The 15449-nt window shown below is 33.4% G+C and overlaps 1 protein-coding gene across 1 annotated transcript in view; it reads left to right on the top strand.

Moving 5' to 3' along the window:
• Positions 1-14741, top strand: part of MMP16 (matrix metallopeptidase 16) — a 293833-nt gene extending 279092 nt beyond the window's left edge. The window contains exon 10 of the mRNA XM_059166077.1: positions 4986-14741. Within this exon, the coding sequence (XP_059022060.1) occupies positions 4986-5320 (335 nt within the window). The 3' untranslated portion in view covers positions 5321-14741. The remainder of the gene's footprint in view (positions 1-4985) is intronic.
• The last annotated feature ends 708 nt before the right edge of the window (positions 14742-15449 follow it).

A 15449-nucleotide genomic window follows, 5' to 3' on the forward strand; every position in this document is an offset into this window, starting at 1 on the left:
TTATTAATATTTTATTATTTTTATTTATTTTTTTTTTAGATTTTATTTATTTATTTGACAGACAGAGATCGCAAGTAGGCAGAGAGGCAGGCCGAGAGAGAGAGGAGGAAGCAGGCTCCCTGCAGAGCAGAGAGCCCGATATGGGGCTCTATGCCAGGACCCTGGGATCATGACCTGAGCCGAAGGCAGAGGCTTTAACCCACTGAGCCACCCAGGCGCCCCTTTATTAATTTTTTAAACTGAGTTTATCTTTTAAGATAAAAATAACTTTTAAAATAAGTAGGGGCACCTGGGTGGCTCAGTGGGCTAAAGCCTCTGCCTTTGGCACGGGTCATGATCTCAGGGTCCTGGGATCGAGCCCCGCATCAGGCTCTCTGCTCAGCAGGGAGCCTACTTTCCCCTCTCCTTCTGCCTGCCTCTCTGCCTACTTGTCATCACTCTCTCTGACAAATAAATAAATAAAATCTTTTAAAAAAATAAAATAAAATAAGTAATAAATTATTTCAAAAGATGGAAAAGTAGACACAGTACACATAATCTTAAATCCTTATCACATTAATGGTTTTCATTTTCCCTGTTTCTATCTACAAGGCCACTAATACCTGAGCTATTTTATAAAATTATATATATATAAATAATAAAAAAAAATCTTCTTGCTACCCACACCCCATGATTTTTCATATTCTTTTCCACCTGAATATTTAGTAATATCCTGTATAAATCAGTGAAATTGTGCCGGGAAGTATACTCTGAACTGAATCAACTCTTTCATAAACAGTTTCTAAACAACCTTGAAACAGTTTCTGAACAACTATTTTAAAGTCAGAATATGTAATTATATCCTTTTTATGTTATAGTAATACAATTAATAAAATACTATCAATTTTTACAAAGGTGAAAATTTTGTTTTGTACAATACAGGACTGAGACTGCCAAGATCATATTTCCATGAGCATTTCCCCATGATCTTCCCACCTCAAGGGTCAATTTCAAAAGAGGAAAAAAAAAGTTTTCTTATATTCAGAATTTCACGGTTTCTTTTCACATAACAAAAAAATAACTTCGTAAAATCCTGACAAACGAAGCATTTTGGGAAAATCAATGCTTACAAGTGAATAGAAACTACCAGATGAAACTGCAATATATCTATGTCTTCTGGACCTTACCTGGTCTAGCCCCCTCTTTGATATCCCTCAACACTGAACTCACTCTTCATCTTTCAGAATATTCTCCTTGAATATCTTTTTGTGATTACTCCATCCCTTCTACTCAAATCTCATATTATAATGATCAGTTTATATGCTCATTATCCCCTCTAGTATAAAGTCTTTGAAGGTAGTTCACATACTAAACATTCAATAATTACTGGTCATATAAATTAATTTTATCCTTCCATTATTCTAAAAATTCCCTCCCTCAAGGAGATTTTTCATCTGTCTGAAGCCTTGTTCTGTGCAATAGCAATATCAAAGAATCTGGAAGGCTTTGGTCTATCAACAGCAAATTCTCCATTTTTTATTATCTACAAATTTCATGCTTGTAGCTTCTTACCTTAAATTCATATTTTATACAATTTCTTCCCTTAGGTTTATGTAAGAAAGATAACAAGTTCAAATTATTAAGTAAATACATTTATACTTATATTTTGACCCAAAGTAATTCCCTTTAAGTCTATGCACATGAAATTTGATAGTCATAAAAGTTGGAGATTGTAGAACACTGAATGTTTTCTCTGGTCTATTCTTCCATCAATGTAGGAATTTCTTCCTTGGAGTCTTCTACTTGTAATTTTAAACAAAGAAATGAAAGTCCACAAATTCAGCAACTCAGCTATAAGTGTTTGAAGGATATTTTTCATATTAAGGTGGAATGTGCCTCCATATACACCTACTGATATTAATTCTGCCATCTTCATAAATATGAACACTTGTGCTACTTATTGAATGACTATCATATATCAGATATACTACATAAATTCACTGTATAATTTGTCTAACATAAATACCTTTTTATGTCATTTATTATTATTGATAAATGAGGAAGTTGGCATCAGTTTAAGCAACTTATTCATAATCATAAAAAAAAAGGTAAGATTATATATTTGAGGTTTGAAACTAGAACATTCTAGCCCCACTGAATGTGCTGGAATGCATTATCTCCAAAGAGGAAAAGTTAACACCTTTCTCTACGGTGTATCATTAAAGTAACTGATTATTTGTCATGTCTGGTTAAATTTTTTATCTTGTCATACTAGACAAATCCAGGCTTTCTCAGAATGTATCTTCCTGAGCCATCATCCTCCTGCTTTTCGCAAAACCATCTTGATTTAACAGTTTTTTTCATTTTTCTCTTTACTTTTAGTCTTTGAAAATGCAATAATCTAAATGAGATTTGACTCATGCAGAATATAGTGGAATGATTTCTTCCTGGCACTCATTATCTGACTATGTTTTAAGCAACAGTGAATTTTTAACAGATACTAAAGTTGTAGTAAAGAACTGCTGCATCCCCTCTCCTTCAAATTATTTCTATGTTAATTGCTGTCAAGCCATACCACCTAGGTATTCTCTATGCCTTCCTTAGAAAATGCAATCTTGAGGCAAATACAAAACACTATTCAAACGGTTGCATTTCATCTTGCTGATCGCTGTTAAAATAGTTTTGACTCTTGATTCTGTTGACTTGCTGAGTCCCTACTCCCTATGCTCATTCTCTGTCAAAATGTACAACTGTGATTCAGACCTGTATTTCCACAACGCAAAGTTATTCATTCACATTTTTTAAATACTAATTAACTTCTTACTAATAAACACATAAAAGTGTAAGACAGAGAACACATAGACACTATCATCCAGAGACATCTACTAAGTTAGAACAAGACAATTATGATGGGCAGTGTCTTGTTACATTTTAGGACTAAACACCAGAAAAGTCACGAGTAAAATCTGGTCAAATATGGGAGGAAAAAAAAATCACCACATAATTCATTACAGTACCCACTGAATTCTTTCTCAGGATTTCTCAAAAAATAATAATTCAGGTAAGAATTCATCTGAAGTTGCTATTCTTAATAAGCATAACACCTACAAGAGTTTAACATCAAAGCTGTTCTTAAAAAGGACAAAAAATGAGTACATCAACATTTCTTCCACCAACTGCTGTTTCATATTTCTTATTACTGAATGAGATGAATATTGTGGGATCAAAGTTTGACAGATTCCTATTACCAAGATTGCAGGCCACTTCTTTTCAAATACCTTTATTATTTAACTTCTACTCACCAGACTTGTTATCTCTAACAAATATACTCAATAAACTACCATTCTACTTCTGTATATGGAATGTGCTACTATAAAATTTGCCCTGCATAAATATTAAAATGGAAACTTCTGACTTTTGTATGTTACCCAGGAGGTTCACAGTAATTAGCTTTGACAAAAAAATTAAAGATGAAGATAATTCTAGCTGTTGGGTTTCCAGTTTATAAATATAAGAAGTACGTTCACCTGTTTTGAAGGTCTTTTTAATTCTAAATCAATGCCATTATTCAACTGTGATTGTCTAATGTACTATTATTTGGCAAGTCCTCAACATTTCTTCATCCAAGCTTGTTGAGTAATTATATTGGATTTCATTAGCGTGATCAAATACCAGCTCCCTGCTGAAATATTTGAATCTACATACACCTGTTTTCACTTGGCATGTTACTCTGATTGCAAAACTGCCCTTTGAAATAAAAAGTAACAGCAGATTTTTATGTCATTGAACAGAATGATTTCCAAAATGAAGTGACCTGAAGTGATGGTCTATTCTAGATGAATTTTTTTTGAAAGGTGTCAGTTTTTTGTTGCATGGGTTTTACCTATCACAACCTGTGATGTTTAATCAAGAAGTGTTTGTTAAATGACAGGAGATCTTTAAAGGACACAGTTCTAAGAAAATCATTAAGTGTTCAGGCTCTAGAACTAGATAAAGCTTTAATTTCTGCTTTCACCAGAACTTGGACATAGTATCTTACCTCTGAGCATCAGTATCTTTGCCTGAAAAGTATAGGTAAATAATTCTACTTGACAGAGTGGTTATGAGTATTAAAATATGTCATTTAGTGGGCTTTAAGCACAATATTTCTTCCATAATAAGTGCTCAATAATACAGGATATAGAAAACCCTCATTAATGATTATGAACTCTAAAGTAGGCATACTATTCAAAATAGCTCCTAAAATACAGTTTTTAAGTCATGATAACATTAAAGTATTTCCTCTTGGTTTCTTGAATTTTGTCTCAAAGCAGGAATTAAGTCCAAAAAGCGCAGTCACAAAGAAACTTGACATGAAGGAGCTCTGGATGAAAAGCAAATACCTATTTACTTATTAAGATTCCTAGCAAAGAAAACATCTCCATAGCTTCATGACTTACAAATTGTTGTGATTTCTTGTCCAAATGACAAAAGCGAACCTACTGTTTAAGTACAACTGCTCCCAGTTCTGAGATGATTAGAAATTTCCCCTGAGGTGTTTCATGGAGTGGCCTCGTCGGGTGCATTGTACAATGTCTTCAACAGCAGTTCTGCAGGCACATAGTGCTTCAGTTCATAAGGCTGTCTCAGCATATTTCAGTACAAGTTGGTATTATCACCCTGATGGGTAAATCTGAAACTGCAACCTTCAAAGTAAGAAACAGGGTAAAGCTCTTCTTCCAGATTAGGACAAGATGTGTTCAGCATGATCTTTCAGTAGTCCTCTATGGATATTCTGACTCTTGGCTAAGCTTTCCATAGGCATTAGAGAGTACAACTTCTACAGTATACCAGCCAGATTTATTTCAAAAGACAGCTAAGCTGAAGATAATGTTTTCTTCCTACCAAAATGGAAAGGCCTTAAAATACATCTTTTAAAAAGTAGCCTAATTTAAATCAATAAGAATTTCTATACATATACACCTTCAAAATAAGTGGTACCTATGTGTGTGTGTTTCCCCCTCTAGGCTTTACGTATTTCTACAAAGGAAAGGAGTACTGGAAATTCAACAACCAGATACTCAAAGTAGAACCTGGATATCCCAGATCCATCCTCAAGGATTTTATGGGCTGTGATGGACCAACAGACAGAGATAAAGAAGGACACAGCCCACCAGACGATGTAGACATTGTCATCAAACTGGACAACACAGCCAGCACTGTGAAAGCCATAGCTATTGTCATTCCCTGCATCTTGGCCTTATGCCTCCTTGTATTGGTTTACACTGTGTTCCAGTTCAAGAGGAAAGGAACACCCCGCCACATACTGTACTGTAAACGCTCTATGCAAGAGTGGGTGTGATGTAGGGTTTTTTTTTCTTTCTTTCTTTTCCAGGAGTTTGTGGTAACTTGAGATTCAAGACAAGAGCTGTTATGCTGTTTCCTAGCTAGGAGCAGGCTTGTGGCAGCCTGATTCAGGGCTGACCTTTCAAACCCAGAGGGTTGCTGGTCCTGCACATGAGTGGAAATACACTCATGGGGAAGCTTCCATGATGCACAGTATCTGCCGTTCTTCAGTCCTTTGTCTTTCTTTGTCATTCAGTTCTAGGCCTTTCCTCTGCACGCTCAATGCCCAGTAAATTTTCAGGATTAACTAAAGAAGAGGAAAAAAAAAGAAGAAAAAAGATTCTTCTTAAAGGTTTCCAATATTATTTTTCTTCTGAAGCCTGAGCCCATATCTGGGGGAAAAAAGCAAAATGGAAAAACCCATGAATTTTTGCTTTAAAGCAAAGAAAAAAAAAATGGTTAAACAAAAAAACCCACAATTGAACTTTCAGGAAAGTGTGAAGACCCAAAACAGCTTTGTCTCCAAAGAAGATAGCTCTCTGACTGCTATGGATAGTCTCCTACACTTCATTTTTGTCAGGTGGGAGATCTGGAATACACATGCAGGACTTTAGACTGTTGGGACAGCCATTTTCCAACAAACAAGGGGCCAAAATATCTGCAATATAGTAACAGCCTTAATAATACATCCATTTTTCGTTTTATACAGCTGTTCTCAGCTATGTCCTCAATGTTTCATCACATTTATATTCATAGCTATATTCAAACAGGACCTTTTGATTGTTTTGAAGTGTTTCTAATCCCCTTCCTGCCACCTGACCCTACATCATTGTGATAATCTCCCCAAGTTGTATTAGGCCACTGCCCCAGGCCTTCCATGGGTCTGTCAGGAATATTCATTAAGAGCAAGAAGCAGTATGTCTCCAAAGTGGTTTAAAGTGACAGTTATTTTGCAAGGATATGTGACACTAGTAATACATTGGTGTAACCCTTTGAGAACTATCAGACTAGCTTTCAGAGTCTTAGGATTGTCAGTCTTGCTATCTAGTAAATTATAGAACTGGACAATGGTAAAAACAGACACAGGTTCAAGAAGTTCAGGTTTTTAAAACAGACATCCTATAATCCCATGTAATTTTTAAGTAATTTGCGGTACTACTTAAATGCGTTTATAGCAAACAGAAATGTTACTTGCCAAAATTTTTCCTGGCAAATAAAAGATATTTTATTCAGAAAATGTAAGAGTGAAATTTTATTTGAAGAACTGATTATAATAGCCTAAGTCTTTTTTTTTCCTTAGACATATTGAATTTCTGTTTTAAAATCATTGCATGAAAATTCAATTTGCCTTGGTACATGCAGTTAACATTGCCATTTTAAAAATGACTTATAATGATGACTCTGAGATTGCATGAATATCCTCCAGTGCATTACCTATTGCATGTCAACCATAGTTCTCAAAGGGTTAGAGTGGCTTCTGGCATTTAGCCATCCATTTGATCACTGACAGAGCCAAGAGACCACCAAAGCATTTCATTGTTGAGTGTAATTTGTCCTAACAGCAGTATTGTCATTTTCATGTGACCTGCAGTGCAGGTTTGTATCAATATTTTTTTCCTAGAGAAAAGTCAGCAACTGACAGACCTCTTTATTGATTTTTAGGAGCTGCTTCTTGCAGTGAAAGGCTTTACAGCCACTGGGCTGTGAACTTATCAGAGATGGTCAGACCGAATGCACCCCATGAGTCAGACATTGGCTTTGTGTGAAAGCCAGCTTTTGAGGGGATTAGCTTTTGAAACAATGAACAGCTTGCCTTGTACTTGATTATTGATCTGTTGACTGTCATTAACAACAACTTAAACATTGTCTTCTGTGAAAATTTTCCTTGAAGAGTCCTGTTCTATGTCTTTGCCCTTTGACCTTTAACTTGCAAACTGGCACAAACTGAAGGAAATCTGGTGTTGCTTCTCCTTTGGAGTGTTAACTGTACTCTTAAACCCTAGTAAGCATGAGCTGTTTCCTTAGAGTAGAGAGAGAGAAAGAGTGTTGATGGTGGATCTGCAGATGGACACTTTGCCATTTACATGCACACTCGAAAAATGCCCTATAGGTAGAAGTGACTTTTAATTCTCCTTTAATATAATTTCAAGTCTAAATTCATCATTTTCAGTACAAATATAAAACTATAGGGGAAAAAAAAAACCTCAAAATACTTGAACGGCCAGTGTGGCTTTTATATAAAGCAGGAATTTTATACTAGTGAAAATTTCTTACTCATTTGCTAATAATACACATTTCCAGATGATTTTTAATGAGTGTAGGTACATATTCTTATTTGGAAATGGGAGAGTTTGGCTGCCTTGAATTTATATTTATACTCAACATAGCATGAAAATTAGAATGTCTTTCAGTTAAACAACATGTTTATGATTTGGTTTGGGAAAATATTTTATAATCATGGGTGGCATGCTGCAAAGCCTTTGCAGATTGTTATTTCTTACAACTGGAACATATATAATGTAAGGATAAGAAAAAAAGAACAGTTAAAAAAGAGGAATGGCTTTACAGCAAAACATTATGCAATGCAAACTGTATTTTGACAAGATATCAGAGATTATGTATGTGAAGGCCAAGAAAGAAAGCATGGGGAGAGGACCAAAATCAGTCCTATTGCTTTCAGTGCTTCCATTCTAGATGATGCTGATATTATAAAGAATTAGTCACTTCTACTGAGCATGGAGAACTATATACATAAGCTCACTTACACAGTGTTTGCTTATGGGAGGGTTTAATCCTTTTAGGACCTTGGTGTCAAGAAAAAAGATGTCTGGAAATCTTATTTTGCTAAACACAGAAATGAGAAACTATGTCATTTGGGGACATGGGTAAATCATTGAGGCATTCCATCAACCTGCATTAAACACTGATTTTACTTTTTTTTTAAATGAGAAAAAAACCTGAAGAAGCAATCTTTTGCCTCTTACTCATTTGTCACAATACCCTGATTCGTCATAAGACTATAAGTATATAAGGGCTAGAAAATAATCATAGTATTAAGAAAGGAAAGACCCTGTCATTGTGCTTGAATTCTGAAAATGTCATGGATAAGTGTTGGGTCATATTTACTTCAATATGAGATGAGATTTATACAATAAGAAAAGGCATATACAGCTTCTCTCTTTAATAGAATAAATTTTCAGGCTGTGAGGCTACAAGAGATAAGAAAATATTAAGTTCTATATAATCACAAACATCAAGATTCTACTTGTTTATTGTACACAGGGCACTTTGTGAGTATGGTTCCTTACTCCTCTTCCACTTGGGGTTTGGGGGAAAAAGTCTCAATCCTATTGGAATAACGAAAGAGAGAGAGACCAGTTGGTCCAGCAAATAAGAATAGTGATTCAAAAACAATGTGGAGTAAATTTCCATGGGTCAACAACATAATGTACCAAGTTCAGTATCTTATAGAAACATAAAATCTATCAAATATTTTTCATCAAACATCATTAATAGCATGGAAAGTTCAGACCTAGGATTTCTCAAAATGAAAACACATTCATGATCACAAAACATAATTCTTCTGTTTCATTATTAATACTTTAATATAAATACAAATGTAAACAAGGTAATGTTCCTTACATAAATTAACTCTATAGTTTATAATTTTAGCCAAAATTATTGTTCTATATATTATTAAGTGGACTGAAATGAAGTATTAAAATAGCCAGTCAGTCTGTATTCCCTATAAAGCAGTAAATGCACATCAAAACTGTAGAGGAGGTTATGAATTTAACTATTGACTCCTTTTAGAACAAAGTGTCTGCTGACATGGCAATCAGAACAGGTGAATACAGAAGGTCTTTACAACTGCAGAGATACCATAGATAAATTAGAGAACATTATATGATACTAGCAAAGACAACTTCTGTTATAAATCAGAGGGCGAGGCTTTTCTGAATCAGATGTAATAAATTACTAAGTAATAATTTACAGAAAATAATTACTAAGTAATAAAGGATAGAGACTGATTTACTGAAATAAGCAAATGTTACTTTTACTAGTCAGATTGCTTGTAATCTTTTTCTATTGACACAATTTGTTTCAGATACAATATACTTATTTTTATTCCCTTTCTGTGGGTGATTAAAAAATGCAATGTGGTGGATGAGAACATTGCCCAACTTCACTGGTAGTTCCAATATGTGGATGATGTGTATATACTGGATCCTAGGTATAGTAATATAATACTTCCAAGTTCTGCATATTATGCTGATATCTCTAGTATCAAATACATGCCCACACTTTGTGAATCTTACATAGAGTAACATATGTGTCCATATTGCCTAAATTCAATGTGCTATCTGAAGAGAAATGGATGTTAAAATCAAGTAGACTGAGTTAACACAAGAGTCATGAAAAGATCTTTTTTTTTTTTTTTAAGTTTTGGAATTATTTCCAGAAACTAATAAAGGCGGTGATTTAATGATAGTATTGAGTCTGTGAGATTGTAACATATACTGAAACAACCTCGTGGATGGTGGTGAAATCTTTTTCAGCAAACATAGTGAAGAGCTCATTTCATTTTTGATGCTCTCAAGAGCACATTCCAAAATATCACAGATGTCAAACAGAACATGCCGTCTAAACCGAAAATGTTAAATTCAGATAAGCTATTTCTAAATAGCTGTAAATATAAACTCAGCCAATACATGATATCACAAAAGGTTTTAAGTCAATAGTATTAAAGGATTTAATCATTCCACTGCATCTCCTGCACCTTCATGATACTGATTTATTGTGACTGTAGGTTATAACTGGCAAAGGATGTGTATCTATGTTTTAGGTTCCTTGTTGCTGAAAAGGGAACCAAAGTTACATCTGAAAAATTTTTATCAGTTATATTTTAAAAATTAGAACTTTATATAATAAACAGCAACCAGATGGAGCACCACACCATAAATCTGAAAATTAAATACTATATTTATTAAATATAATGGAAATGGAGGAAAAAGAAAAATGAGTGTTTTGTAAAATATGAAATCTTAACTACAGCACTCCTTAATACAACCGGAAATTTTACTTTAGCAAGTATAAAAATAGAGAAAAATACAATTTCAAGCTCTTCATATTAGTAATGGGTATGTGATATATCAATGTATATAATTAGTCACTGGTTTTTAGATGTTATCCTACATAAATACATCTGATAGTAATGCACTGCCTTATAGGATAAATATGTCAAAAGTTAGGTGTTCAGTAATCTCAGTTGGAAAGATATATGTTAGAATCTCCTAAGAAAAGCCATTTCTCTAGGATAGAAATTTACCTCAGAAATCATATAACATAAACACTTGGCATAGTAGCAAAGAAGTTGCCTTAGTGTTCTAATCTCATCTAATGATAACCTTTGTCTTTCTGTCCTACTCAAATCATTTTGTATTTCCACTGGTATCATTCTGAAATGATCCAGAGATATTTCAGTTCAGATGAACAACATCAATTACAAATATCTCTTTCAATATTTTATACATATTTCTATGTTGAAACTTAAACCAATAGTATATAAAGCCTAAGAATGAACACTGATTTAAACAAACCCGACAAATTCACAAAAATTGAGTGGAAAACAGATATAAAATGTGTCACTATTCTGGTAGAATACTGATGTAGCAGCCTTCAATTTTTAGCACATAATTGGACAGCAACATGCATCTTTTTAAAAAAACAACGCTAATTCTTTATATGAAGTAAGGGTATAAAGTCATGAGTACTGTAAAACAGTACAAAACTGAAGCTCTTTTAGGAAAATGAGGGCCCACCCAGTTAATTCATGGTTAGCGCATAAGTATAAAAAAAAAAGAAAGATATTTATGAAGATTTCTAAAGATTCTATGCCTTTCCAATTTAAAGAGCACTGCGTCTTAAAAATCTGTCTTATACTTACATTGGACTGGGGATAATATTCAAGTTTGCACTCAATGTGGCCTTATATTGAAGGCACACTGGGCATTGTAAGACATATACATCATAAACTAGAACGTCATGCTGATTCATAAAACTTTGCCATGTGCTCTGCTATAGAGCTGGATTTATATGCCCTTAAGAAGGGAGAAGAAAATCAATTAAATATAGATCTGAAAATATGATAATTGTATCCTGTTAGGCCACGTAGTTTCAGAGTAAGATGTCATTAACCCTTATTTCACATAGAAAAACCAGAAGGAAAGAATGGTGCAAGGAATAAAATGATTAACTTTTTGACTTACGAAGATGTTTCTTGAGTATTTTATCTACTTGGTTTTCTCCATGAAAAAAAACACATGAAATACAGACATATCTGTAGTACTTGGTCTGTAGCTAGATTTGATCCCAGGCATAACACTTTTTGACACAGGCCTTTTTATAAATGCCTCATATACGATGAAGCTTTGGTGAGATGTGACTGCATGCTAGGATGCTTTTTTCCTAGGATAGGATATGGTGCTGCTTGTACTTGCCACATTTTGTATGAATATATGTTTCTATGTTGGCCTGTCTTGCTAAGATATGGATGAATAAAGCCTGGTGTGAGCTGTCGATTTACAAAGTCACTAGAATGCATGTTTCATTTGTTCTTTCATAATTCCAGTTTGAACTTGTTCCCTCTCTATATATTGATAACCCAGTTGTGAAGGTAAAACACAATTTCCCTGAGTGACTGATTCAGTCCTTAAATCAATGTCATAATCTTTGCTACCACTGAAATAACATCACTGCGGCCACATTATTGCCCGTCTTCTCACAGCTCTTTAGTAGTACTACTACTGCCTGGGTAAAATTAGACTTGTTTTTGTTTTTGTTATTTTATTACTTCTTTTCTGTCTGAAGTGGAATATGTTATTCTTTTATATGTTCAGAAATACAAAATTTCACAATCTTAGTTATTTTGTGACTTTCAAACAAATCTGATTTCTTAACAAGGATGACTGGGTGTCTGGTTTTTCTGCTCCTCCAATTCTGAAATTATTTGTTTGCTTTCTGTGTGTCACCCCAAAATACAGATGGTTGGGAGGGATATATTGTTTTGTGTTGTCTTATGTAGTCTGTCCCCATTTTGCATTCCTTTCCATTTCTACCTTGCCCCTCTTTTTTTTACAGATTTGATTTTACCTTCTGTTTATGAAAATCAGAATTGAGCAGCACCGTATATCAGACATGGGCCCAGAAAATGTTTGTGTTCCTCAGTAATTTCCTTCACAAGTTTCATGCAAAGACAGCTCCCAATCAATTTCACACATTTTCCAATCTCTTACATTGGATTCTAACTTTTTTAGAGTTATTCCCCTGAGGAAAGTGAAATGCTGAGTATGAAGGCTGTTGTCTGTTGATAAGCCAGCTAAGAAAGTTTGGTTTTGGAGAATGTATATTAAATAATTATACCAGAAAGTAAATACCATAACATAGTGTTTTGTTTAAGGTACATCATGTGTACATGAATGCCTAAAACCTCAATTCTTTGTCTATTTCCTTTTATGTGTGAATTACATAAATTATATATTATAAAGAGAGAGAATAAAAGAATAAAGTGTATTATAGTGGCAGCTTTTTGCTGCATTGGTTTTGACTGCATCAGCATTTCTACTGTGGACCTCTATTTTCAGGGGTTTTAGAGACTCACCCAAAAAAATTTGCTTCAGGCTTAAAATCTTGAAAGATTTTTTTTTTTTAGGTATATAATTTTAAACAAAGATATCTTGTTTTTATAGGGAGGAAATAAATGGAGTTTACTAGTTCAAATTTGTGCTACTATAACTTTTAATAAACCTAATTTTTAGCAAAAACATAGTCCATAGTCTATTGATGATTTTTTAAAAGAATCAATTATTGATATTGAGAAAATTGCCTGCTTCATCAGTGTAGTAATATATCTTCAAGATGTTTTAAAATCTGTATATCTATATTAACATTATCTTGATTCCAGTAGTGGATCAGTATGATAATGAACACAATTTATTCCACCCATATGAGCTATCTCGTAATATAGATTTGGAAATACATACTGTGTGTGTGTATGGAGTGTGTGTGTATGTATGCATGTGTGTGTATATACATACACATACATATTTAAGATACAGATTAAAGGGAAAAAGCTCCCATACATTTAGTTTGTCAAATAAATACCATATGGTATATTAAAAAATAATTGCACATACATTTGTCTTTCAGAGCCAGAATGAGATGCAAGCAATTGCAAAGGAAAGTTGTCTCTTGGGTAAATAGTAGACATTTTATAGCTTGTTATGAAAATCATTTTTCCTTTCTATATTGTGGTTATGGGAAATTAAAAGAATGTAATACATAAGATTAATGTAGACTTTAAATAATATTAAAACATGAAGCAGAGAGAAACACTAAGAAATTAAATATTTAGGCTATTATCTCTTGGTTGTCTGACAATACTTTGCCTTTATTTTAATTCCCCATGATATTTTCAGTTATGGAGAGGATATTAACATGTAACTTTGAGCTTTTGGATTGTTCACATTACACTCAACACTACTTCATTAAGTTTCTGATAATATGTAGTCTTCTGTGTGTAAGGAAAGAAATAAATAACACATTTATTTGCTGAATGAGCTTTAAGGTTTGCAAGTTGTTATGGTTTTGGTTTGGGTTTTTTTTTTTTCCCCCACATAGGATTCTATACATTTATAACATCTTAAATCTGGCATATATATATATATATATATTTTTTTTTTTTCAGATAGCTTCTACTGACAAACACAAAGCTTGTTTGTGTGCAAATATAAGGCTAAATAAATGGTGCTAAAGTGTATTATGACTGTCAGATATAATCAGGCAAAATTTTGTGGTGCTTAATTTTTTCATTGATTTTATTGATCAATGCATTGAACAGTGTTTATTATTCACAAGTTGTCTTTTATTAGTAAATCAAGGCTTCATAGCACATTGTTAAATAAAATGGTTGACTAGTCTATGTAACAGCTCACCAAGCTACTATCTCTTCAACTCCTTATAATGTTGCGTCATTAAAGGTCAAGGGGTCATGCTATTAATCTCATCGCTGTAGACCATTAACATGACTGAACTTTTCCACAAAGTACTTATGTTTACAATGCTATAACCCTTTGACTGCTGCGGCAACCTTTAACCACACAAATGTCACAAGCTAGAATCATCAGCATGGTTCTTGCCATGGCAATCAAAGAGTTAAGGGCTGTGCAGTGATTTGTTTTGTATTTATTAATTTATATTTATTTTGTTTCCATTCAAGGAGGGAATTTTGGGTGGGGCAGTTTTTGTCTGCTGTAAGTGTCTTAACCTAGGGAAGGGTTAAATGGCTTTTTATACTATTGCATCTTCTGTATTTACCATCAATTCATTGTGTTGTAATTAAAAAAAAAACTGTCAATAAATAAGAGAAAAGAAAAACAGTTCATAGACATTGTGGTTTTACTCAATGAATTATATATATACATTTATAACTAATATGGAAGTTGTAATCTATAGCAGTAGACTTTATTACCTATTTCTTCCTAATCGATATGAAACAAAATGAAAATTCTTAAGAAATTTAGGCCAAAACTTCCTGTGTTTCTCTGAATGAGCAAGTATATTAAACTTGCCATATCAACTGGAGAATTATTTAACTAACTAGATGCATGTGAAGGGCCAAGGAGAGGAGCAGGAAGCATTACTGCATCATATATATTTCAGGCAAGTAACCATGAACACAGAATATGTTAAGACTTCATCACTACCTAACAAGAATAAAGATTAATTTTTGGATAGGTGAATAGAATTTATTGTTTAAAGTCATACATCATGATTGTCTAGGTAAATTTAATCAAAGTAGTTAATTTTTGTGTCAAAAGTCTTTGACAGGATCCCATTTAAGAACTTTTTTTTTTTTTAAATAATAGGACTACAGTAAAGGATGGCCATGAATAAAGAGCTGACTCATAAAAAACATAAGCAAAGGTAAACATTTCCATATCTACATTTTCATAAATTATTTTGAACACAGGATCAACTATGAAATCTCTTACAACATCAAACAATGTAAAAGAGGAGAGCTGAAGCAAGGTAGCTAAGACAATCATAAGGGATTTAATTGTCTGAAGTAATAAACAGTAGACTAG

This window comes from Mustela lutreola, chromosome 3, assembly GCF_030435805.1.
Source record: "Mustela lutreola isolate mMusLut2 chromosome 3, mMusLut2.pri, whole genome shotgun sequence".
NCBI lineage: Eukaryota > Metazoa > Chordata > Mammalia > Carnivora > Mustelidae > Mustela > Mustela lutreola.